The sequence below is a fragment of the Acanthochromis polyacanthus genome, chromosome 19, assembly GCF_021347895.1.
Source record: "Acanthochromis polyacanthus isolate Apoly-LR-REF ecotype Palm Island chromosome 19, KAUST_Apoly_ChrSc, whole genome shotgun sequence".
NCBI lineage: Eukaryota > Metazoa > Chordata > Actinopteri > Pomacentridae > Acanthochromis > Acanthochromis polyacanthus.
In genome coordinates, this window is record NC_067131.1 from 18697318 (window position 1) to 18725073 (window position 27756).

Genomic DNA, 27756 nt, shown 5'->3' on the forward strand with positions numbered 1-27756 from the left:
TACACACTCCACAGAATATGAGGGCCCACAAGACAACTCGTGATACCTTCAGCCTTCATTTTAAGCAGGCATACACAAAGGTAAGGAGACCTCATATGCAGACGTTCAAGTAAGAAACTTGGATGAGAATGACAATAGAAATAAAAGGCAAAAAGATTTTTAAAAATTATCTGAGTTCCACTAGACGGTTAAGCTGGTCCTTCATAAAACTCTAAATTTTAGAACCAGATTTAAGACCAATTGACCAATTTGACGGCTTTTAATTACTTTCCGGATCTACTATAACTAACTTCCGGTAACTTCACTTGACTGGTCGGGCAGGGGGCGGAGTCTGCTCGGTCAGTACCGGACAGAAGCAGCGGAGGCAGCAGTTAGGGACGGTCGTCCTCGCTCGGCTTTTCTTCGTGTCCAGCGGCTTTTTCCAAATGGCAACGACCGCGGACGACCAGCGAGAAACAGCGGACGTCGCTTCGTTTGCGACGCACCCCGGTTGTCACAACAGCAACAACAATAACAACAACAACAATAACAACAAAGACAGCGAGGCGGGAGACAGCGCGACCTCCGCCACGGCCACCACGACCGAATCCGGCGGCACGGCGTCGCAGAGCATCGGTAACGGCTCGGTCATCAACCCCAACGGCGGGAACAACGGGAAGTGGGTCCGGCTGAACGTTGGCGGCACGGTGTTCCTCACGACGCGGCAGACCCTCCTCAAGGAGCAAACTTCGTTCCTGTATCGGCTGTGCCAGCAGCAGGACCTGCACTCAGACACGGTAAGTCCGGTCAGGACACTTTAACCCCGGTGAACGGTGCCTCACAGCAGGCGGTGTGGAACTTAGTTTCAGCGGCTGTCTGGTGCCGAGTAGCCTAATAAGCTAACAGTGACCTCCGACTCCACCGTGTGTTTAAAGTCATGAAGCCATTTAAACTTTTGTTATCATATGTGTTAGCTAGTTTATGTCTCAGTTAGCTAACATTTAATATTTCTGGTACTAGCCTGTGAAAGTCTGACTCTCTCTTAGTTTAAACCATAGACTGTATAGTGAAGTATACAGTCTATGGTTTAAATAAGGGGCAAACCTGGAAAATACTATTTTACAACATTCCTCCAGTGACTCATAGTTGCTCTTTATAGTGAGTTCATGTTGATAACCAAAAATATGTGTGTGTTATTCACCCCTTGATAACACTGTTATTACCTGACAGGCGGTTAAAGTTTGTCTTGATATGCATTTGTGGTATATATGGTCTCATTTTCTCAAACAGGCACTCCTTTGGTATGAAAGGTTTATATTCTTAATCCTGAGATTGGTTAAAATATGTCTCGGCATAATGTAAAGCCCATTTTTGGTGATAAAGGATTGGTCCCGTGTATCCAGCAGATACTGAAAGGTAAAACTGCAATTTCTAAGCTGTGCACTGTGATGTTTTTATCTCTTATCACAGATGCCTTCAACGAACTACTAATTTTCTCTAAAACCTATTAATCCAGTTCTGTTCTTCCCTGGAAATGCACGCCTGCAGCTCCATGCAGTTGTCCAATGACCGGCTGGTAAATGTGCAGTATGAAGCTGTCTCACTCTGCTTTTCTTCTGTGTGTGTGTGTGTGTCTTTGCATCATTTTGTGGTGTGAATGTAGCTTGGGTCAGATGGATGAACACGTGCCTCCTCTTCTGCAGGGAGCCACACAGTCAGTAGCTGTACAGCTGGCATCGTATGGGGAGAGAGAGAGAGATGTATTATGCGTCTCCCAGTCACATGTAGACTGAACACACTGTAAGGGCTGGAAAGACTCATAAATGATGCAGATTTCTATTATGCTGCGGGCTTTGATATGCACGTGTGTGACAGAGAGAAAAGGGTTTCGGTCTTTCTCACAGCCTGACTGCAAGTTGACATTTTGTTTTTATCTGGCCAAAATCCCTCCAGAATGTCAGCTGTTTTAACTGTAAGGAAAATAAGGCATCGGGAGGCATAATATTGATAAAATGTCACATGTATGCAATATTATACTACAGTAGCTATATTGATTTGGCCATCATACAGTATCCCTTTGGTTGGTAGCACAGCAGAGAGCCGACAGGAAATAAGGTGGGGGCTGACATTTAATAAAGGCCCCTGACCGATCACAAACCCGTGATGGCAGTGTTACACGGTGAACGTCTTAACACATATTCCAGCGGGACATGGTAGAATTATTCATTAATTTGCTATTTAAATCCACTCCTGAAACCATTATTCAGTTATTCAGTTGAGAGAAAGTTCCTGTGTCAGTATTAACTGGTTTTCTTATTCGTCCTTGACAGTAAATGGAATATATTTGGGTTTTTTTTTTACCGCTTCTTTAACAAAACAAGACATTTTACAGTGTTACATTAACGCTGAGATCCTGAGAAGTTTAGGTTTTACTATTTGCTGACATTTTGTGGACTGAACAGTTATTCATGAATTATACCAAAGATTACTTACCTTTACTTACAGCCCTAGTGAAGTTGTTTGAAAATCATTTACTGGTTTATTTGTGGATAAAATCGTCAAACGGCAGTGTCTTTGGTTTTGTCTTGTCTAGTAAAAAAATGCCAAACAATTTACAATAGTTTGTCACATATCATATAAAAACAAACGAATGCTGTCAGAGCTGCACTGCTCCAGCAAATTCTTACAATGTTATACACCCAAACCTTCATCAGCTTTGTGTTTAGCTTCATCACCATGTGTTTTACATTTTAGATGAAACAAATTATTGATACAGCAATATACCATATCACTTACTCTTGTGATACATTATCGATACACTGGCGACAAATATCAATATTTTTATTAAAACATACAGGCACTAAATAGATTCCCATGACCACTTTGACTTTGTGGAGTCACTGCTTCATGTGTGCTTATGGTGGTGCTTATGAAACAAATAAGATCAAGGTGAATGGAAGCTAATTAACCTGCATTGTAGAAGAGGAAACTTGTGGGGAAACGACAAACAGCAAAGGAAAGCACATCACAGAGCTAATTAATTAAATTGATGCATTATTGAAATTGAACAGTACTGATAAAACCTACACAATAGATGCATAATTCCTGCTTTTGTTTCTTTTTCAGTTACATAGATATTGTGATCTGTTGCAGATGCATTGTATCGAGTTGCAGTTTTTTGTTGTATTGTTTGTTTGTTTTTTTTACATTTTTAGGTATCTTTGCCTCCGGCAGCGGAGGTCATGTAATCATCGGAGTTTGTTTGTCTCTCTGTTTGTCTCAGCAAAAGTAACAATCGATTAGATTTTGGAGGTGATCCGGATCACCGTCTGGATCCAGGATTTTTTTGAAGGACTCTGTACAATTGAGAGATGGCCGGATCCAGACGGTGATCCGGATCACCTCCAAAATCTTATCGATTGTTACTTTTGCTCTTCCGGACATTCTGTAAAAATTTGGTGAAAATCCATTCATGACTTTTTGAGTTATGCTGTTAACAGACAAACAGACAGACAAACAAACTCCGATGATGATTGGTCATCTGTACAATTGAGAGATGGCCTGGCGGAGGTCTGCGCTCTCCGAGTGCTTTTCTAGTTTCAACATTTATTCTTCTGCGTTCATTGGCTGTTAATGGTGATATGTAGCCAATCAGATTTTACAGTGGGAAGGATATTGCTCAGCACCACGGATTGGTAACTACAAGTTTTAATTTAATTTATTTTATCGGGAACAAGCACAAACAATTGGGAAAATGCTGAATATTTGGTCCAATAATGGTAAATTCCTATCCTATGTGACTCCATCGATTTCATGGGCAGCATATTGTGATGGTATGAAGTCATATCATACTTTGTGATTCCCACCTCCACTTTAGATGTTATGTAGCAGCGGATTTCACTCAGGGTGTCTTGCTCCTGGTTTGCAGAAGTGTTTCGGCCTCAGCTGAACTTAGGAACCCAGGGGCAGCCACCAAAATTGGAATTGGAGTTAAGAGATTTTTGCTGTGCAGCACTGATGACTGTTCCCCTGCTGCGCCGCTAGGCACTGTGGAAAGAATATTCCCGTGTGACCTTCAGCCGCGACCTAACAGGAGCTCCCTCTGCACTGCCTGAAGACACACAGCCACACGCCCAGTCTCTCTCTGCCTCATACAAGCACACATATATATTTCATTTCTACCTTAGCAGTTTTGTTTTTCTGGCTCCATTACACTGCTGTCATCTTAAAAACAGGAACTGAGCTGTAGGCGAGGCTCTGAATCCTCTGTGAGTTGTGACTTATGAGCAAGGTGGTCGCGTAGCTGTCTGAGTCAGTATTTAGTGTTTATGCAGCAAAACATGGTGCACTATAGATAGACCTACCAGAGAGAGACATGTTTCAGGTTTATTATAAGGGCTTTGGCAATTGATCTTCGTATCATCTGTTGTTGTAGCTGCTATTGTTCCTGTGTAATGTGTGCCTGTGTGTACTTGTGTCATTATGTAAGTTGTTAATGCTCCCATGCCACCGGTAAAAGAACAAATTTCTGAGTGTTAAACCGGGGAAAGAATTAAACTGGTCCCTCGAAGATTAAAGACTGAACTCCAGTAACAACCCCCCCCCTCAAAAAACACACTTTGGTTAGATAATCAGCATGCTGCTAGCTATTCCTGTTGTAAGTCACAAGAATAAGTGCAGTAGAAATTACAAAATCTTTTTACTCTCTGAAACCTCGTGATGAATTGTTTCTTTTAATCAGTAATACACCTGATCATAACAGCTGTGGGTGCACACGAGCATGAAAGATACAACAGATTGAGCGCATGGCTGGCTTCTTTTACAAATTTTCTAAAAAGTCAACACACGTGCAACTTCGATTGTCTTCTTGAAAGAAATATTTAACAGCAAGTAGAGTTTAATCCTTTCATCTTGTCCAACTTGTGTTAATACATGAAGGTTTATATTAGAGGCCAACAAATACACACTGCTTGCTAAATTGGTCCATATTATACCGTCAGCTGACTGCAAACATGACACTTCTGCAGATAATAGCTACACACAGTTTTCTTCAGTGATGGGACATTTAACCTGGATTAAAAGTAAACTTCACTAAGATCATATCGGATGAAATCAACTCTTTTCTAAAAGAACTATTGTAACTTTTGCGACGGCTGTCATTAAAACTAAATGGATCATGAGACCAGATGTGTCAGGATCTGCATGGCTTACCACCTCTGCTGAACATTCTCCTGAGGGAACCCTTTTATTGACAACGTCCATATTTCCTAGTGCAGTTAGCGAAGCAATCAGTTGATGACGCCGGGGAATCCTGTCCCTAAAGTATAACAAAAAACCCACAATTTGAAACATCCATCCGTCCATCCATTCTCTATACACCGCTTCATCCTCACTAGGGTCGCGGGGGGTGCTGGAGTCTATCCCAGCTGACTCGGGCGAAGGCAGGGGACACCCTGGACAGGTCGACAGTTTGAAACAGTGCAATCAATAAATCACAAAGGATGCAATTTAGGATATTTTACACACTGCATCTAACCCAGGGTTTAAACTGTTGGTGTCAGTGATTTTACATATTCATGCTGTCCTCTTGTCCGTTTGTGACAGTCATGCTTTCTGTTTCACTCCATCACATGTCTAAAATCTATTACACAGTGAATGTTGGACTGAGACGCGACTTTAAAACATTTCATTGCGAATCAAATCGCAATGTCTGTCAACAAAATTACTATTAAATATTTTCCCCAAATCCTTCAACCTTTGTATGAAGTGCACATTGAAGTGTCTTTGAAGGGGCTCATTGTGTCGGCATAACCAACAGACACCAGGGTGAAGCCTCTGCACGGGTTGTTTAGTACACATAACATTCTGCAGCTGATTCACACAGTTCACTGCAGTTCAATCTGTGTGTTTTTTTTCTTCCACTCAGGAGAGAAGCTGATTTTATCTGTGCTGGAGTCCCCCTTTAATTCGCTGGTGGTAGCGTGTCTCTCCTCAGGGGTTCTTGGCTGTTTTTAAACCCCTACCTAGACACAGACAGTCTGTGTGTGACTGTTTTAATGAGATTACTGGCACCTCGGCTGCCCTGCCCCCTCACCGAACCAAACCCAAATCCTGTCTTCTGCTAATATAACCCAAACTGACCTCATGTCATTGGAAGCCAATTACAAAGTGTAGGTACAGATTCAGTTTTTGATGCCTGGATAGTGTTAGCCAAAGAGATGCAACAGGACAGCAGATTTCTGCCTTTAACCACATATTTGTACTGCAACTGATGTGTAATGATTCATATTAAATAGCATGAGGGTTGTGCAGGTGTGTTTTTAATGACCTGATGATGTGATTCAAGTTGGATGTACAAACTTTATTTCGTTTAGATTTGTTCTTGGTTTTTTTTACAAATCTCTTTAGGACTCGTCCCATCTTACAGTGCCAGCATGGATTCCACCACATGCCTGGACTCGCGTTATCACCTTATTTGTGCTGTGAGATGTTGAATATGAAGTGTTGCCAGGGACCCATAATCTTGAAAAAATGCTAGAGCCAAGGATTTTATGATATTTTAGAGTTGTGTGAACTTGTCGCTTTGTTACCATCAGCACTAAAACATGTGAATTTGGGTAAGGGCTTGTTTGGTGTTTAGCTTGATCCAGGATGGAAGTTTTATCACTGCATTCCTTAATTATTTCCTAAATTGCTTTACTCAAAATTACTTGCATAATTAAATCAGTACAGAAGGGCATACTCTTAATTGGAACTAATAAGAAAAATCCACTATATTCTCACAAAGATATGGATTCTGTTCTGAAAAAGTTTGCAAGAAAAAAAATCTGTAATTAGGTCTCCAGAAGTAGTCTTTTGAACACACAAAGCTGTCTGGTTCACAGAGAGTGGAAGAATGGAAGCACACAGTTTTGAATGTTTTCATCAGTGTGGCGCTGCTTTGATGCCTCCTACATCAAAAAATGTCACCAGCACTGAGAAGTCATCGGTTCAGCCAGACCATCTGTGATCCCACGAATGATAAATTAGGCAGACCCCTAATTAGAAATCACACTCCTGTAGAGTTTTCTCACAGCTCCTGCCCCCATTAAGATCAGAATTACATGCACAGGCTAAATATGAATGTGTTAAGTCACATTTTCACTGAGCAATATGTAGTATAAGTCACAACGTGTACATATGTAATAGCTAAACTGCATTTACTCCAATGTGCATTGTGAAATTGAAGTAACGATGGGACTCCAAAGAATCTGCATCTACATTATAGCATTTTTGATTTATATGTTAATAACCTCAGTTTTGAGGACAATGCGTGTTGACATTTTTACCATCAAGAACTGACAGTGCTACACAGTGTGTGTAGTATAGAAAGCCAGTAATGGGCTGCAACTTCCCACCTTTGAAAAACTTGCAGATGCTTCAGACTTATTAAACATTTGTCTAAATCCTTGACAAAATGAATAAAATACCAGCATGCACCCATTTTTCCAAGGTTGCTACATCCTTCAACAACCGCCCAAACACTGGCTGCACCTTAATGAATGAACATGTTCAGTGGTGGGCTGTTTTCTCCTGGTTTTCAAACCAGACCGATATATAGAATCTCATTTTAAAACTTTCTTTGTACATTATGAAAACAGTTTACCAAAATGTGTTTCTGAAGACATCTGATAGGACAAAGGAAAAATGCAGTTGCCAAATCTGTCTTCATTTGAGAACGGTTAGTCTAAAAGAGTCTAGCGGGGCAGCAAGTCAGTGCCCTGATTTGCTTAATTTGGCATAGACCTCAACTTTATGCAAAACAGAGGCAGCAAACGTGACGACCTGTCTCTCAAAACGCAAACTGCTATTCCCAGACAGCGGTGCATGGCTGCTCAAATAGACAATGTATGGAAGGCACGAAAACGATGAATCCTGTGGACATGTACCATAAGACAAGCTTAGACTGACTGAGTGTTGATTGATTGAGACTGACTGGCAGGTGTCATGTTGAATCAACCAGAAAAGTGGAACATCTGCACTGGTTCCTCTGAAATCTGAGTAATAAATGTTTTGCATTTTGCACATTTCAGGATCAGTCAGCCCCATTGTTGGCACATGCTCTAGCAAAGCAGAGTGTAGGCAGGCAGGCAGGTGTGTGTGCATATTTTGAGACGTGACAGGGCTTTTGTTTGGCCTTTGGTGATAGCCCATGGGATGCATTCACCTCTACAGGGAAATGTTGTGGAGCTGATTTCCCTGAACAAATGCTCTGTAAGCCACCAAGTCACCAGCTAGTATCCCTACCCTCTCAACATTTGAAAATATTATCTTGTCTGCACACTGCAACTACAAACTGAATCCAAAAAAATGGCCAAATACCTCTAAAGCTCTGAAATGCCCTCAAGTGGGAACATCTTTCCTGGCTCCTTTGTGATGAATGTTGTAGTCTTACTGGTGTTTGATATTTCACTTTGTACGAGCATCATGGTGGTAAACTGTTGACACAGGTAGATGTAGAATATTTACATCCTGCTATGAAATTTGCATCGGTAACTTATGTATCAGTAACATTCCCAAATGCCTTTGTACTTTGGAGCTTTTGTAGCATATCAGATATTAGTGTTTCGGTTTATTGTGCAATCTGTAGTACAGAAAATACAAGAGCAAGAGAGGAGGATGACTAAAACAAGTTCACAGATGCATAATTGTTGATCTATCATATTTAAAAAACATTCATTGTGCTTGAGCTGCAAATGGGTTTATCCAAATGAATGACTGCGAATTGTGTTTGTGAGAGAGAGAAAGTCAGACTATGATACATTGAGAAAGCTTTTCTCCTCGTGTTGTCATGCCCACACTGTCAAGTCAAGTCACGTTGATGAGGCGTCGGTCTGTCCTCCACTGCAGCTCCACTCATTTAGGACGGTGTGTGCGCGCATGTGCCGCCTTCTACGCTCTGTACTGCAGTCGCAGTCCTTTCACGCTCTAATCACAGTGATTTTTCAGTACAGACACACACGCTGGGTTTATACACTCTCTGCCTGTTGGTGTTCGTATCACATCCCTCAGTCCTGCGTCTATCCTCTCTTTGTGTCTCTTAGTCAAACACACAAATATGAAAGCCCCATGTGTCTTCATCTTCCATCTCTTGACAGTATCCGTCTGTTTCTTTGTGCATATTTGGTATTTGCAAGTCTGTCTACCCTTTATATGTGATTTTATTCATTTTTTTGCCACACAATTTCTCCTGACATTTTCATATTTTGCCCTCCGATGATCTCCTCGTCTCGCCCTGTCTGCCGTTTGCGTTTCCTGTTTGTCTTTTTCTCCTCTAATCCATCCCTTACTATGCTGCATCGTCATCCTACAGACCGTTGTGCGGTCAGAATTCATCTATGTTTGTAGCCATCCTTGTTCAGTATATTAATTTCGTGTCTGAAATTGGAAATAGCTCAGCAGAAGATTTGCTGGATTTGAAGAGGTGAGTGTCAGGGACAGAGTAATTTTCCCCATGAAAATTGGGAAGATGGGAGACCATCTGTCATTCAAAAATCTGTTTTTGCTGCTTGCGAAACATTTCTCTTCTCCTGAAAATGATTTTTTTTTTTTGGAATTGCTTCTGTTGCCACCGTCTGTCCCACTGAAGTGGTTAGGTTAATAACGCATTTTAGATGTAGATGTTGATGCTGTACTTGAATGGAGAATCTGTATTGTGGATTGAAGCAGTTGAATATTAGAATCAGTCAGCACCTGCAAGATGGAATAAAGCAGCAAAATACATTTTCTAAGTTTCTAAGTGTTCCTTATAAGTTCCTAGCTACTAGTTCTGTCAGACTTGTGTTTTTCTAAATTAAGTAGCACCATGGTAGACTTGAGTAATGTACAAATTGTGTGCTGGCATTACAAGCTGCAGCACAAGTTCCATGTTAAACTGTACTGCCTTTTATAGATAGGTGTGGCTTTGTTTTATAAACCTGTCACACTCTTGTCTGTTTTTAGAAATTTCCACCTGGAAAAACATCATTGAATTCAGTGAATTGCAGCGCCACAACTGTAAGGCTGAAAAAATGAACCTTGAGCTCTATGGATAAGAAATTTTGAAATACAATATCAGATCGAAATGATCAATAAACAACTGTCTTATAACAATAATTTAACAGTTATAAACATGCTGTTTAACCTGTTCTAAAAATGCTCAACTGCAACTCTAAATTTAGCAAAGTAGACATGAAGCACATCAATACTACATCCATTTTAGTCCTAGTCGCATAAGACAGCCTCTTCAGTGAATGTGCCATGCCTGACGACCTTTAAACCTTCGGCAGGTTTCATTTTAATAACAGAAAACATCTGGTCTCAGTACAGGAAAAAATACATTTCAGAGTTCGTGGTATCCTTGTAGTGTGACATGGTTGAGAAACGGTTATGGATATTGTATTCTTTTACAGTTTACATCATTCTGTTCTCTACATATTTCCACTTAAGCACTGTGGTACAGCCTCTCTAGATACAATCCGTTAGTTAATACTTTACCTAAAGCTCAACAAGAGCTTGTGTCACTGCCTTCATCTCCATAAAATGGAAGGAAAGACTAAGGTTGGAAATCTTTATAGGGAGGACCTCTTCAATACCCCAGTAACAGCACAGAGCCTGTCACCAGTGAAGACAAGAAATAGAGAGACAATCCCAATACTGACCCAGACTTCACTGCCTGATTTTACAACCATTCAAAACAGAAGTGGCCCTTCTTCCAGACTTCTCCTTGCAAACAAATTATCCTGGGCAGTGGATAAAAGAAGCCATTTCAGCAGGTCAATCCTCAGAGAAGAAGCTACAGACAAACTGAGCTGTAAACTGACTATAAACCAGCTCAACTGCGTATTGCCCAGGTACATAGCTATGTATTAAACTTGGAACACTCAAATCACATGTAGGAGTTGACAAAATTGCAGTTTTTCTTTAACAAACAGGGATTTGCAAACAACAACCTCAAAGTCGAGGTAAGCGCCTTAAATATGTGAAAGCAACATTAAATCCAAAGGAGATGCACAACAAGTAGAGTCAACATGTAAACATTTGGACAGTTAGACATTTTTTGTTCCACAGATTTCATAATACATGATGGTTTGAAATACAATGATGGATATTATTGATTATATTATGGATATAGTTTCCAGCTTTACTGTGTCCAGGTTTACATCAATATAGAACTGTGTGGGAGATGCAGATCTTTTATCACATGCACCTAACTGGACCAGCAACGGCAAACACATTGGCAGTATTGACCTTTTACTGATGTAGGAGTGCTTTTGTGTGTGTTCTGTCTTTGAGGTGAGGTAATAAAGGAATTTCATAAAAGTTACAGTTACATGTGAGCTGTATTGTGCATGTGCAGGACGTGCTAATGAAAGGGCTAACATCCATCTGTGCAAGATGCTGCTCGAGGCCAAGGTTGTATCCTGCTGCTTCAGTAAGCAGCTAAAAGAGTTAGTCACATGAATAGAGCGGGTTCCCTTTATCAAGCTGAACATCATCTTCCAGCCCCTTGACTCTGTTTTATCTGTCTTGTCCGATACATATATGGAGGCCCAAAATAGTACTGTACATGCCAACAGCCAAATTCGGATATAATATTAAAACTGTGCAAGGACACACTCTGGTGTCCCCAGTGTGCAAACTGGAGACATTAGTTTGAAGTGTGAGAACGTCATCACCCAGTAATGATGTTATTTTAGGAATTTTCTACTATTCCTGTTCTTTTTAAACATTATCAATCTTGAAATTGACTACCCTGTTGATCAGAGTTGATATTCAAAGTCAAAATTGTGAATGTAGATTTGCCTGTTTCGTTCGCCTCTACAGTATAACACACTTCAGCGTCAGTCTTTCTGCTTGCTCTCTCTGCTTCTGTCTGTGCTAAAGTAACCCACATTTGTTAAGGACACATCACCGGCCGATGCCAGTGATGTTCTTTCACTTCTTCTTTCATGCAGTTTCCAACAGTTAGTCCTCTATATCCCTCTGCTTTAGTCTCCTAAAAGACCTTTATTTATTTGTATGAATTTCTCCAGATGCAGATCTTTTGTGAATTCAGCTCGAAAAGGGCAACTATGCTTCAAGCAGCTATCACAAGGAAGGGCAAGGGGAGGTGTGTGTATATGTTGGAGGGGCAGTAATCATGACATAATATCCAGGCATCCTTGTCAGAAGTAGCCTGGAGGTGAGAGACAAGCAGGCTGTCGACACACGTGTAAGCACAGAAGTCGCCGTCATCTGCTCTGAGTGCCAGTAACCAGCGTCCTGTTCATCCCACTGCAAAAGACTTCTGGTACAGAGAGCTTGGAAAAGGAGTTTAAAAAAAGAGCGCAGAACTTTTTATAATCGATGTTGATGAAATTCTACTGTTAGATGTTATCGTTTTGCACGAATATTTCAAAACAAAAACACACAGCACACATGGAAGAAAACCTTAAAAAGTTGTCCTGAGCTGCATGATACAGTATACACTGTTTTCAGTGGATTGAAATTGTTCTTCAGGTTAATAAAAAAAGAAACTCTCCGTGGTTCCTGTTTAAAACACAAGAAAATGTGTTAATGAAATACATGCAGTTGATGATGGTATAATGGACATTGTTCTTTCTGTCTCTGATTCCTCCTCTCTAACAGGATGAAACCGGAGCCTATGTGATCGACAGAGACCCCACCTACTTCGGCCCCATCCTTAACTACTTACGGCACGGCAAACTGGTCTACAACAAGGAGCTCGCTGAAGAAGGTCTTATATAGTTTGACGTCAGTCTAATGGGTTCTGGGTGCATGAGCTTGATGTCCATGTGGCCTGTTAAATACATCAGAGATGTGAATTCACAGTATATAGTATATACTGTATATGAAGATCTTGTAAATGTTGGAACAACAACAGTTTCCTTCCAAGTCACCTGTCAGTTTGTGGACTTGTAAAATAATTGTGTTAAAATATTTATTTCTATTTGACAAAAAATACATGTCCAATTTAGGACTAAACAATTAATTGATTTCTAATCAAAGGTTCTATTTAGAACCATTCATTTGCCAAATTGCAAAGGCTTCTATTTAAGATAGAGTTTGGCAAAGTGTCTAGCCGAGGCTTTAAACTGCCATGTCAATTGTATTAACAAACTGAGGCTGTCCTCCTTGTGTGACAGTCACGCTTTTATCGATATTTCATGTGCCAATGTTCCACCGAATGTTTTGCGTTTGTTCCACAGTGTAAATACTTATCTGAAGCAGGACTTTCCAATATGGTATCATCACAGCAATATCTGTCAGAAAAATTTCAACTAGATATTTTCCTCAAATCGCCCTAGTCCACATGTTGAGTTTGCTGCTGTATAACACCACAAGTAGGAACTAAGACTGCCTGAAAAATAGGCTAAACAGCTAAAAAGTAGTTATGTAAAAGCAATGGCTAATAAAATAAGTAGCTAAGAGATAAAGAATGAACATAAATAGCAGTAATGTTTAAACAGGTAAAACAGCCTATAGCACTAGGCAGGTGGTTGAAACACCAGAGGAAGCACAGTTGAAAAGGTGAAAAAAAATATCTACCATTTCTGTATATTCACTTCTATGTCATGATATCATATGACTAATGTGTAAATACTATCCAATTAATATGAACTTGTTTTGTACTGTGATGAAGGGGCACTTGAGTTAATCGGGCATGAAGGGTACAGTGTGTTCACAACCACAGGTTTACAACCGCTGCACTGAAGTGTCACACTGCAGCTAAGTTGTGTTTTGTTCCTAGGTGTCCTGGAGGAGGCTGAGTTTTACAACATCACCCCACTGATCAAACTTATTAAGGAGAGGATTGTAGAGAGGGACTCCAAAGCTACGCAGGTATGCACACAACCTTTCAAAGTGCTTTGTGATAAGGGCTGCAACAGCCAAACATGGATCTCCTCAGTCACTGCACTTCATTTGTGAACAGACTACCACATATTGTGTCTGAAAATTTTAAGATTTACAGCATAGCAATCATAGAAATATTCTAAGACCATACTGTGTTGCATCTAGCTGTGCTAACGTGTACTGTGCTATGTATGGTAATACTGTCTGGACTAGGGATGGGAATTTCGACTAATTTTCCCACCAACTAGTCTCAAATTTTATTTGCGACGAGTCGACTAGTCTATAAAGCCACATAATGACAGTGAAGAAACATTTTCTTTTATATTCTGCTCCATAAGTCTGGATTGGATCTGTAGTGACTTTGCGCATGCGCGATTCATCGGCCGTCTGGCCGCGGAGTGATGTGCGTCTCCTCTAATCAGACACTGGGACTGCTGCGGGGTTACTGGACTGACAGCCTGTGCTCTGGGAGGGGGAGAAGCTCACAGCAGCACCTGCTGCTTGTTGAGGACAGTAACTGCAGAATGATCGGAGTTTTCCTGTCAGGCTCCAAAACGGCAGAAAAAGTCGCTAGATTTGTGGCTAGTCGCTTTTGACAAAAAAAAGTCGCTAGGACGCTTTGGAAAGACGCTAGATTTAGCGAGAAGGTCACTAAGTTGGCAACACTGGTTTCTGCTTACACAGCCGACTGGCGACCTTGTTGTCATCTGCTGCGTCAAAATACTGCCAAACCGTGCTGATTTTCTTACGTGGGAGCGTCGTAAGAAAATCAGCACGGTTTGGCAGTATTTTCTTTCTTCCCCAAACTGTGTGGCCCTGCCCCCTGCTATGTGTGCGTGGGAGGGGAGGAGAGGAGGAGCAATTCTCTCCCTGGCTGCTCAGCCTGTTTACAAAGAAGCCGAGGCAGAGGCGCGAAGAACAAGGTGCATGATGCTTAATGCAGCGTTTAACCCACTAGTAAAATACTAAACGTTTAATAAATGAGTAGGCGGTTAAACGATTAAACGACTAGTCGCGCATATCCCTAATCTGGACCCAAAACGTACTGTACAGATATGCACATGCACCATTATTGTGTACTAGGATGGCTTTTAATAATTTTCTCTTTGTTAATAACCTCAGCTGTCTCTGTACTTCTCTAAAGAAATCACTGCTGGAGGATCAGGCCTCTAACTCCAGTCTTTTCTTTTCTCAGGATGGTTGCACTTACTCTTATGTAATCGCTCTGCCCTCTCTATCATACACCCACTGTCCCTGTGTTCTACTGTACTTTACTGGACTGACAGCGAGTGTTTGCCTGAGGTTAAATATGCTGCAAAAATATGAAAATAGAAGTGCAGGTTTTTTTGCCAGCCCGTGACCATTTTATTTCTTTTTTCTTTAGCTGCAGTCCACCACCTCGGCTTTCTAATTGTTCACTGAACAGATGGGATGTGGTCATACAGTGTTTGGAATGAAGTTTTAGGGATTTTACTCTCCTAAGATGATTTCATATAGAACTAGAAAAGCACTCGGAGAGCGCATACCTCCGCCAGGCCATCTGTTTGTTTGTCTGTGTGTGTGTCTGTTTGTCTGTTAGCAGCATAACTAAAAAAAGTCATGGATGGATTTTCACCAAATTTTTACAGGATGTCCGGAAGAGCAAAAGTAACAATCAATTAGATTTTGGAGGTGATCCGGATCAACATCTGGATCCAGGATTTTTTTGAAGGTCGAAGGACAATTGAGAGATGGCCGCCATCCTGTAAAAATCTGGTGAAAATCCGTCCATGACTTTTTGAGTTATGCTGCTAACAGACAAACAGACACACACACAGACAAACAAACTCCGGTGATTACATAACCTCCTGGCGGAGGTAATGACTTCAACATATTCATTTTTTTTCTTGTAGTTGGTTGTGTAGTTCATGTTATAACTGAGTGTTTGTGCCATTTTCTTTTGTCTCCTTAGTCAGTCATTTACACTTTTGGTTCAGTTTATTGTCAACGACATTGGTTTCCCAGAGGTTGACTGTGCTGAGGTAATGAGTATGTTGCAGATTCAGCTGGGGTGCATTTAGCAAATGCAGATATTTTAGTTTGATTTTCGATTTTGGTCTGTCGTTGGTGTCAACAAATTACCAGTTGTTGTGAAGGTTTTACTGCATCTACAAAAGAGGGGTGTGTTCACCTCAAACAATTCTTATTTTTACTTCACCTGTGTCTCATTTTCTCCCAATTCACAGATTTGTGTTCCCTTACATATTTCTGTGAAATGATTGTCCCTGTTGTAAATTTAGGCTACTGTGTGATAATCTAGTCAAGTTACAGGACTCTTTACCTTCAGCAAATGATAATCTTGAAACTGATCAGCACTGTGAGCTTCATTGTTAAAGGGGAACTTCAGTTTTTTTTCTACCTGGGGTCTGTTTTCATGTCATTTCATACATGTGAGTGATGGAGAAATGAATTTTCGACATAGCTCCAGTATTTAGCCAAGCAGGCAGCTTAGCAGATTAGATTTCGGAACGAGATTTGCTTTCTAGCGTCCTGAGATTTGGATACAAAGAGCGATCGCCAGGTAATGTGGAGGTTTTCGTTCACTTCTCATCTCTAGTATGTTGTGGGACACTTGTTGAGACTATCCGAGCCGGTCAGTGTGGGGAAAAAAGCACGTTAGGGCGGACTTTGACGCGGGGGGGCAAGTTGCCCCATACTTTTCGCTAGCTGAGCTGCTAGCTGAGCTGGTAAGCTGCCTGCCTGGCTAAATACTGGAGCTATGTCGAAAATTCATTTCTCCATCACTCACATGTATGAAATGACATATGGAAACAGACCCCAGGTTGGAAAAAACGAAGTTCCCCTTTAACATGCAACTGATGCTTGTTATAATTGTTGTCCTGATATTATCAGGCAAGCACAAACGTTCCTGTTTATGCTTTACTTACAAGAGTGAGAACTTATCACAATTTGAAGTGTTTTAGTGCAAAATAGTGCAAGACAGAACATGTATTCTCCTCTACTCCTGTTAAACAATATCAACAGCTGCAGTTATATAGAAGAAACACTGTTTTTTCTGGCTTGCATACAGTTCTATTAATTTCAGTCTGGCAGCATCAGTCATGTTAAAGTTTTAATTGCTACTACAAACTGTTTTCTATGTCTCTGACAAGGATTACACCTTCCTTTTCATCCACTTCCTGTGCCCTCAACATCTTCATCTGTCTTTCCCCAGCAGGTTCCCCCGAAGCACGTTTACCGGGTGCTGCAGTGTCAGGAGGAGGAGCTCACCCAGATGGTCTCCACGATGTCGGACGGCTGGAAGTTTGAGCAGGTCAGCGTGCGCGCCTGCAGAAAGCCCCGCACCGGACTGCTCTGGACTGTGGGTTGGACTCACGCTGCTGCTGACCCTTTAATCCTGATCCTTGGTCTGACCCCTTGGCCCCGACCTGAGCCCTGCTATGTGCACTCCCAGAATTACCCTTACATCAAAAAACTGATTGTATCCATAGTCTTGATTTATTGACATTAAGTAGCACTTCAATCTATTATAATTGCAGTCAGTGTAATCTTAAAGGTTATATTGATGAATACCTAAACAGGATATACCTCTGCTGGCCAGAGAATCCATTCCCTGATATGGTGCAGTACAAAAGACAAACGCAGTGGTAGGATCGATTGTGGGTTTGGCCAGAGATAATCACACAATCCTTTTCAAACTGTATTTAACAACCTTTCAAAGAATTTTAAGAATCCACTAAATGTTTATTAAATCCACTGCAAATGAAAGGATTTAGAAAGATTTAATGACACATATCATGTGTTCACAATGTGATTAGTCAGTTTTTGTTGTTGGATGCAGAAAGCAGGCAGCAACAAAATAAAAATGCCATCTCTGCTTCCAGCTTTCTTTGCCATAGCTGACAAATAGAACATTTTACGATTTTGTGAACAAACAAGTAAATTGAGGACATAATCAAAGCCTCTGAGAAATCACCAAAACATTTTTTTCCTACTGCTTTTTAACATTGCAGATTAATAAGAACAGCTGTTAGACTAGACATTTTAAGTCCCAAACTTTGGCAAATGGCCAAAGTTTCATAATTGGAGTCCAGTATTTCCTGTCACAGTATTGACAGTCTGTTAGGAAGAACTGACCCACTAACTGCGTAGGCAGGAAAGACATATTAATATATTGATTGTATTGATCTTCTGCGTCATTGTGATGTCAGTCTTTCAGTGCTAACATTATCTTTCAAGAAGAAGGCCAGAGCTGCTGATTTGAGTCTGTAATTTATTTAATGACCTTCAGACTAAGAGCATAATGGAGTTAAATTGGTCAGCACATCCATACTGTAGCCTTAAAATCACATTCTGACCTTCCCTCCCTCCCCCGACTCTGCTTTGGCACCTAACTCAATTGCATGCTGCACAGCTACAATTTGCGCACATTGTCCAACACAAGCTGACCTGCAGTTGCTTTGCTGTCCCCACAAATAAGCAAGGCTTTTTGTTGAGTCCACTACTGCGTGCATAATAGAAAGCTGTCCGCTCTTTGCACCCCACCCCAACCCCAACCATGCATGAGCACAAAAATCTTTCCTTGCTTCAGTATGAGATTTCAGCTCTTTCAGCTACTTCCTGTTTTTTCTGCTTCCTGACACTCACTGTCTCTTTGTCTCTGTCCCTCTCTCCCTCTGCATATCTTTCTGGATCTGTGTCTCGCTCTTTTTCTAGATGGTGAACATCGGCTCATCGTACAGCTATGGAACAGAGGACCAGGCTGAATTTCTCTGCGTCGTATCTAAGGAGCTTCACACGCCCGGATCTGGGCTCGGTACAGAACAGAGCCACAAGACAAAGGTGCATATCGATCATCTTCACAAATACATGTTCAAAGACTCACAATAGGATCATTCTGCTAAGATGTGCATTCGTACGCAGCTCTTTCCTTGTTTCGTATGTGTGTGTTTCTGTTTTGTTGTGGTATGTGTAGAAGAGCAGAGAGGTGTCTCCTCTCATTGAAGTGGATGCGAGTGTGCTTTGATCCTGTGCTCTCCACTGAAAGCTCCAAATGTCACTCGCCTCGAAATGTCATTCACAAATACATTCACTCCATCATTCACACGCCTCTGCCTCTCTCTCCTGCGATTATCGATCATCCTCTTGTCTGTATCACTTTGTTTTCTTTGTCTCTCACTTGGATATATTGATATATATCTGTCTCTGTATTTACCTCTCAGCCTCTCACTGTCCACTCACTGACACTCATCAGCGTGTTCATTTTTGTTGTTTTCTGTCTTGTTTTTTTCTTTTCTTTTGTGTTTTCCCCTCCTTCCTTCATGCTGAATGAAGCCGGCAGAGATGCAAGAGGAGGAAGCAGCGAAGGATGAGGAGGAGGAGGGAGGGAGAGATACCACACCAAATGAGTGGCTTAGAGAATGAGGGATTCATGTTTCTTTGTTCCAAAGAGAGGCTGGAATGGGTGAGGAACTGTGCAAAAGATGTGCTAGTTGGTAGATCAAGTAGATATTTAGTGTGTGTGTGTGTGTGTGTGTGTGTGTGTGTGTGTGTGTGTGTGTGTGTGTGTGTGTGTGTGTGTGTGTGTGTGTGTGTGTGTGTGTGTGTGTGTGTGTGTGTGTGTGTGTGATGTCTACAGAAAAACAGAGTGTTTCATGGCACGGCATCGAATGTGAACTCCAAGCTGTCTGTCTGTTTCTGTGAGCCCAGTGCTAATAGAAATGAGTGTGTATTAAAAATAGGACAAATGCAAACAGCAGTGAAAATGCTAAGACATTACAGTGACATATTTAGCAGTTCAGATGAAGCTTTGTGTTTAAGTTTGTCCAATCTGGGCATATATATATATATATATATATATATATATATATATATATATATATATATATATATATATAAACTATGGCTCAATCACTGAAACATACAAGTAAATAAAAAGATATATTTTTCAGCGTAAGAAACAAGATACGTCCTACAAAGTTGCTGAGTGCTATTTTTAGTCATTCACAATTGGAGAGACCATAGAGGGTAAACATGTGGCTCAGAGACTCATGGGAAATGTTAAATGAATTATAATGACAAAACACGAGTGTAAACGTGCCTGCGTAAAAGGAAGCTTCAGCTTGCTATGTTGATTAGATTTTTTAGATTCAATTAATGGATAATTCTAATATTTTTAAACCTGGGTCATATTCTCCCTTATTTTGAGTATATGTCATTAATAGGGACAAGCATGTTTACCACAGCATTACACTCCTTCAGCAAAACGTCTGCAATGCAATCGGGCATTTGTCTGTGTCACTCTAAATGTACTTGTTTTTGCCACTGACAGACTCCGATTGTTATTGTAAGTGTGCGACAACAATATTGTTCAGATTCCTACAAAGACAGATGTGTGTTTAACATGTAACTGAAATCTTGCAGGAGGTGAGCTGTTGCAGGAAGACAATAGTATAAACATGAGTGAATCCAGGAGGATGTACTATGACACAAGATTAATGAGTTAATGAGGTAGGTTGAGTTGTCAGTGTCAGGAAGGTGGCTCTCTTTTAACCTGCTGGATCAGCATGATAACACAGCTGCTCTGGACCAGGTTACATTTAGAGCTGTGGATTTCAATTGGCTGTAAGAAATGTCTTAGTTTTTCTAGTAAATTTCCTGACGATTCTCTTCAAGCGATACAGATTCTCAGCTGCAGGGATACATTCTATCTGCAAACCTGTTAAGCTGTGCATCAGTAATCCCACTGAGCAAAGCCATGCAGCTGCAGCAGGCAAACTGTATGAGTCTCGTTTCTATGGGAGCCTACATGCATTCTTTAAGGGATACCGAAAACACAGAAATACGTTTTTATGTTTAGTCCTGATTTGCTGCCAAGTAAATGATGCTGGTAATGGTCTGTTGGTGTTTACTACAGACAATATTAGATCAGTGACTTAAATTTTACTCTGACTTTGCCAAAAACTATGTAATTTCTATGCATCCATGCATCCTTCATTCTGTGACCATGTCAGACCGAAATGCACTTTTTAGGTATGATATTTAATGTTTACCAGCTTTAATGTGCAGCTGTCACATTAGACACAAGCTGCTGCATTGAGAGTCACTGAGTGTTAAACTAAATATTACACCATTAATAAAATCAATAGTTTTCCACCAGAATTCCTCTCTTGCACTTTGTACCGTAAAACAATTTTATATTCTTCATAGCTCTTCAAGACAACAGCCTGTTCTTTCTGACTGAAAAAGGTGATACACAATCAGTGCAATTTGTACACAAGAAGAGTCACAAGACGTGTTTATGTGAACGCACACAGAACCTTAAGAAGACGAGTGTGATTATCAAAGAAATTGGATACCAATTGTTGTAACTTTCATTATATCTGATTGTTGTTTTAGATTTTGTTGTGCCAGCGTATACAAAAATAGCCTCACTCAGTCAAACTTGTGTCAAAGTACGTTCTTCAGGTAAAAGTTACACACATCAGCAGTAAGTTACAGTTTCATTACATTATGAGCAATGTAATGAAACTGTAGCTTACTGTTCTTTAAAAGATTAAAAAAAACAGATACACTGAAGCTGTGGCTTTCTGTGCTACAAAAGGATGAAAACACTGTCTGTCTACCTTCTAGAGACTATCATGCAGTGACCATTTTGACTCCAGTGATTGCTGGTACACAAACAGGAGAAGAAATCCAACACCATTGTGCTTTTTCCTAAAGTGAAATGCTGTTCCAGTGCAGATGGCTGCTGCAGACAATGTGGAGGTTATGCTCATTATTGGTACACACAAAAGCACGGCAGGATAACAGCAATAATAATCGCCTAATAAGCTGGCAGTATTTACAGATGCACTGTTGGATTACATTGCAGAGGTTTTGTGGTTACTGAATACCGTTTGCCTTCTAAAGACTTCTGTCTTTACATGCAGAAATATGGGAAAATTGATCACAGGTTTTAAAAGTACTGAAATTAGGCTGTAATAAAAGCAAACTTAAAAAAGAAATTCTCAGGGAACAGAATACATATTTATTATAAATAGCACCAATAAGACAGGTTGCTACATGATGTTTAAGATGTTTTTCTCTTTATTTGACTTTTGTGGCCCAACTACAATAACCTTTGAATATAGAGCATATAAAATGAAAACCGTAATATGATTTGGATTGTTGCCATCTGCCCTACAGATGGCTTTTACTGCAGAGAAAACTGAAAATTTACAAATCTTTGGTCGTGATGTTGTCTATTAATGATCTATGACCTCAAACATCCACCAGCATTTTTCCCCCAGCAGGCATCACAGACAAAAGGCCAGCATCTGTTACAAGTAGCTACTGTGATATAGCCTACTTTTTGACTGGAAGTAGACTGGATCCGAAATGTCCTGTGGTTAAATACAATCAGAATAAAAGCTTCATCTCACTGCTGAAAATTCATTCTCTGTCAATCAAACTTTTGACGTGTGCAATAGATTTTGCTAATTTGCCATCATCTGAAAGAGTCACGTTGCTGTGCTGCTTGTTCTAATGATCTGGACCAGCTGTGCATATGCTCAGTGTGGTCCAACAGTGACCTGACACACCCTACAGGTATTGATTGAGCGTTACATCTCTGTGGGCTCTCATTACTGATGCCGTGACATGGAATATCCCTGACCTTTCAGTGCAGCAGCAGTGTTAGATGTCCTTCCCAGTCTGTGTACAGTGTCGATGTATAATCACACACAGTATTAAGCACCACATAACGAGCATTTAAATATCAAAAAAATGAGTAAACGTCAAGAGGTGCAGACGCTTACAAAGTCATATGATAAGTGGTCAAGATGACTGTGCATGTCTTGTCGGTGTTCCCAGTCGTTATGCATGTCAGTTGACCCATTTACTGTCATTCTCTCAACATGTTCATCATCATTACTATCACCACAGCCAAACCATAGCTTAGGTCATCTCAAATGATTGTAGGTTATCGTGCAATAGAGCTGCAAACCATAATGTGTCTTTCTCTTTCATTTTTCAGCTTTTCCAGCTCCATGGGTCCCGGATGTAGAGATGACAAGAATTTATTTTTTCTAGGCTTGCGACATTCTGGACATGGTGTATCTGTACGTCGCGTCAATGAGCCGCCATCAGAATTTGTAGCATTGCAACCACATCATTGACGAAATGCCAGTTTGCATCACCAAACGACCAAAAACACCTAAATATCAGTCAGTCGCAGCAATGGCATCAAAAATATGTGTCAGTGAAACTAACATTACACTGCTTGCACAGCTATTAGGAAGACTGTATTTTTCTGGGTTCATTTTACTGTTGAATGTTTTGAGTCAATGTGAACCTGAAACTTGGCACATTTAACAGAAGACAAGTGAACTTTGCCTTTCTCAGGGGGCTATGCAGTATAATACAGTGTGTACAATTATTAGACAGAAAAATTTTAAACACACTTTTCCCCCACTCACTTAGTTGTTCTAAATTCTTAGAGTAACTGGAACACATATGGAACACAAATGAAGATTAAATAATACTGAATGACCAAAACAGCCTTTTTTTCCCCCAATAGCTTCCATGAGAATTTAATCCATGAAATCTGTCAGTTTCTTCATGTGTTCTCTATCAACTTTTACTGAAGCAGCAACCACAGCCTCTCTTCACACGGGCCAAATGTCTTCATTCACTGTAATTTCATGCTTGAGAAGTGGCCGCCTGGTCCCAGTTCATTATTCAGGCATTACCTGAATAATGAACTGGGACCTCTTCCCAAATCACTACTAGAAACTAAAAACGGGTATGGGAGTGGATTTTCAGTCCATCTTCAACTCTCCAGTAGCCCTCCTCCACCTTACAGATGCCTGAGTTGAGCGTTGCCATTAGTGATGCCGCCACAGGTCATCTATCTGATCCGTCACTCATTACACCTGCCCGTAAATCCTTTGAAATGTCAGATGTGTCAGGTTTTTCTTGGAATCATGTCTCCTCAGCTTGTGAGTCCTGTTCATTGGAGTCATGTTCCAATCTTCATTAGCTCAGCCCAGGCACTGGAGAATAAAGGCCACCAGGTGGTTTTTATATTTCTCAAGTCTCCATGCATTCTTTACAACTTTTCACAACAAAATGTTTCACTGATCGGTGGTCACGCCTCAGTAGTTCAGCTGTTTGAAGAGTTTTGTATCAGTCAGAAAAGGGATTTCACTTTTTTTGTGTGTAAGTTAAAGGATTTTTGAGTCCATTTTACCCAAGTTAATGAAGCTGCCTAATAATTATGCACACTTTAATATGGCCACAACCTCAACACATATCACCTGAAAAGGATAAAATCCAGCAATCAGTCAAATTTATTTGGTTGAGAGATGGAAAATGTGCTTAGAAATAATGACAAATTCAGAATACTCACCTGCCTGATATCTGTGCATGCAGTGTTTTAGTAGGAATAGTCATGTGTTGGTGTGTGCAAACGTTATATTTGCCAAGGTTGGTAGTGGAGCTTAGTACATCATGACCAAAGATCTATATTGAAGCTGACTGAACCAAGGTGCTGAAACATAACATGGCAGAAAACATTACAATCTGCCAAAAGCGACCTGACCTTGTGTTGGTTACCCAGTGAGGAGCCGTCGCTGTGTCTCTGTGATCTGACAGATGGTGTGGAAGGATCGTGTTGCATCTGCGTTGTGCAGCATTTGGGTCATTACATTTCCTAATGTGGCATTAATCAATTAGCTTCTGTCATCCTGGTGATGGATGAAACTGTTCCCCAAACCGAACACCTGCTGTTTAGTCCGTTATTTTGCACTTGCTACGGAAGTTTGCTCTTGAAAACAACCACCAGCTGTTTACAGCAAATCATTCAAATATGTGTTGCTGTCAGTGTGAACGAGGGTCAGTGATGGTTTGAGTGAAGACTGGAACTAAGTCCAGGCTTATTTAGAGACGGCTTGACAGTTTCAGTTCTGAGTTCCGTTGTGTGTCTTGACCTCAGTGTACTGGCTTTGGGGTTTAATTACTTCTTGTTCCCAGTGATTTTGATTCCATTGTATTAAGATGTCATTTTCACTGGAGCAGGCAGCACATAAACCACCATGACAAAGACGCACAGTGCTCCACATTTCCTCCCTCACTGAAACCCTGCTGTTCGCTGATACTCATCTGCATCACCTTGTGCCGGTGCTCACTCAGCAGCAGCAGCAATGTCGCCTCAGTCTCTCTCCATGGCTGAGATCCAGAGCCTGCTTTGGCCTCAGCTGACAGAGAGACGTTTGTGTAAAACAGGAAAGGCTTAAAAAGGAGTCACCGAGGAGGGGGGAAGGAGGAGGAAGGGAGATCACAAGGAGAAAGCAGGAGAGTCGAGAGTATTTGTGTTTAGTAGCAACGTTTTTCCACAGTGTCCTCTATCTCTGTTTTTGTTAAAATACAGCACAGCTCCCACTATAAACTCAGTGGACAGAATTGCCGCAGTGCAGGTGTGTGACTGAAACAATTTAAGAGGCACTGAGCTGGAGAACACATGACTTTTAACAACCTCTGTTGGTAACGCATAAGAATTGCACCACAGATCAAATTTTGAATCCCTGCAATAGCATGTGCCACATTAAATGACATTTGTTCATAAAAGACTTCATTTCTAGATGTCATTCAGCAAATACGTGTTTCACAAGGTTTTGACAGAGCATTTAAGTTTGTGGTATAACTCTGGAGGTGTATTTGTTGAATGCTGGAGAAATACATTAGTTAAAAATAATGGTGTTTTTTATCATCTGGTAGTGCAATATGTACATAAGCTTTAAGAGGGGAACATTCCATAATTGCCTATCATGTTGTAGCTTATCAGAAACAGAAAATACTTTATAGAATAGACACTAACATGGAAATAGGTTTTGTCTTTAGCTCTGTTTGGAGTCCTTTCTTGGAGGGATAAAAGGTGACAGCAGCAGAGTGAATAGTGAGTAAATAGTGCAGTCATTGGAGTCTGTTCCAGCTGCAGAGTGATCAACATTTGGTAGGAAACACTCATTGCTGGTTTTGGTCTTTTGAAATTATTTGTGTTTGAAGCTAACCTGCTCTAAGCCTAAAAACTACGGTTGTTTGACTCTGCCCGCTGAGGTTAACACAACCCTGAGAGATTATTTCTTCCTCTGAGGCGACTGTCAGCAGCTTCTGTCTGACCTCCTGCTGTTTAGCTCCTGACTCACCAGTGAGGAAACACAGGTACACTCGGGCCGTTTCATACAAATGAATAATTTCAGACAATCGACTATTACGATCATGGTTGGCGACTTTTTTTACCTTTTGATATTTAAATCAGAAAAAAGACTAGAAATACAATATTGTGTGTATGTGTGTGTCTAGTATAGTGTCCTGTCCAGTCATAGCGTTAAATAGAAACATCAGTATTAGCAGGATTAATGGTAAATATTAGAGCAGTTAAACTAGAGTTACTCAACATGCATATGATAATCAGAACAGTGATGTTAGCAGAAAGACTGAAAGAGACGCATTTACTGTTTTGTTCCTTTTTTCGTGGCTCTTCTAACTCGGATCATTCAGTGCCTTGAGTTCAAGCAGCAAAACTGACACGTCAAAAAGACCGACGTGTCAAAAAAATGATCATAGGTGTTGTTATTACATGCATTTTTAAAACAGATGTTTTAGTATTTTAGTCAAAGAATGGATAGTTTACAATCGAGAGTTTCTTCCGGTGCATTTGCTCTGAGAGGGTGTTTGAGTAGATATAAAGAGAGTAAATGTACACAACGAGCAGCTCGCATGTAGAAGGTGAAGCTGTTTCCTGTTTGTGGAAGATTTAAGCTGTTTTGTATAAAACTGAACACATTTTTAAAGCATTTTTTGTAAGTTCTGTTGTCTAATTTATTCTCTGTTTATGCCTGTTGTGCTGTAAGAATTTGTTGGGGGGTTTTTTTTGTCTTTTTTAGTTGGGGAGGGCGGATTTTGCTTTTTTCTACTTGAACACTAGCTTTTATGTTTGACTAGCCTGAAATTTTGAACAGTGTATATAACTATAAACACCAGCTTTACCAATTTTTCTCCTTTTTAGTCATCGTTCCCAAACTGTAAATGCTGTTAAGGATGCGTTGCCCTGAGAATGCAGTTTACAGTTTTCCTCTGAAATATGTAAACCTCCATTTGCATGTCCAAGTTATTTGGTTTGCTGGATCCACACTTATTTTTAAAATTTGTACACTACTTGTTGAATGGTTTCTGCTGTACGATAGAGAGTTTTCACTTAGTATTTGATGTGTAAAAGTCTACATAGCAGTGCTCTCTCATTATTCTGTGCAAAAAAAAACAACATCTGTCAGACAAATATGGAAAGGAAATATTTCTCTCTGATGCTGGAGTTTCTCTCATCTGCTGTTCATGGAGCCTCAGTGTACTCTGTGTGTAAACACACAACAAAACAACATGACACATTGAATTGTAACGCCTCAGATGAACCTGTACAGGCTTCAACAAACGCTGTGTGTATTTCATCAGGACCTGAGCAACATACAACATCTTCAACAAAGTGACAGGGTGTCAATTCTTTTTTATTTACTGTAAATGAATGTCAACAAAAATAAAACTTTGTCCTTTGTTTTAAGAGCTTTTCACATGTTGTGTTTTTGACCAGAGCACGATGACCCCACATTTCAGTGTACGCTGGTATTTAGTGCTGGCTGTAATAACAAAGAAAGTGCAGCACTTTCCTCCCTGGACCTGCTATATTTAACCTCTGCTGGTTCACATGAGGGTCATTTAGAGCCAAAAACAAAAATCATCTTGAGATGTGATTTGGCTAAAAATACTGCATCTGCAATACTGAAAGATTTTAAACACTTTCATTCACTGCAAATGAATATCTGCTCCAAATGTCTCATTAATAATCACTATAAGCCTTTAAAACCTACA

At 40.5% G+C, this 27756-nt stretch overlaps 1 protein-coding gene across 5 annotated transcripts; it reads left to right on the forward strand.

Moving 5' to 3' along the window:
* The first annotated feature begins 323 nt into the window (after nucleotides 1–323).
* kctd17 (potassium channel tetramerization domain containing 17) lies at nucleotides 324–27448 on the forward strand. 5 transcript variants are annotated; one of them, XM_051939425.1, is made up of 7 exons: nucleotides 324–776; nucleotides 12628–12736; nucleotides 13751–13842; nucleotides 17069–17215; nucleotides 18571–18696; nucleotides 19189–19318; nucleotides 22871–27448. In XM_051939425.1, exons 1-6 carry the CDS (start codon nucleotides 426–428, stop codon nucleotides 19276–19278), a joined length of 915 nt encoding a protein of 304 aa, XP_051795385.1. In that variant the 5' UTR covers nucleotides 324–425; the 3' UTR covers nucleotides 19279–19318; nucleotides 22871–27448. The 5 variants fall into 5 exon arrangements, with proteins under 5 accessions (XP_051795385.1, XP_051795386.1, XP_022070189.1 ...); XM_051939426.1 differs by having other exon boundaries at nucleotides 17072–17215; XM_022214497.2 differs by having other exon boundaries at nucleotides 17072–17167.
* The last annotated feature ends 308 nt before the right edge of the window (nucleotides 27449–27756 follow it).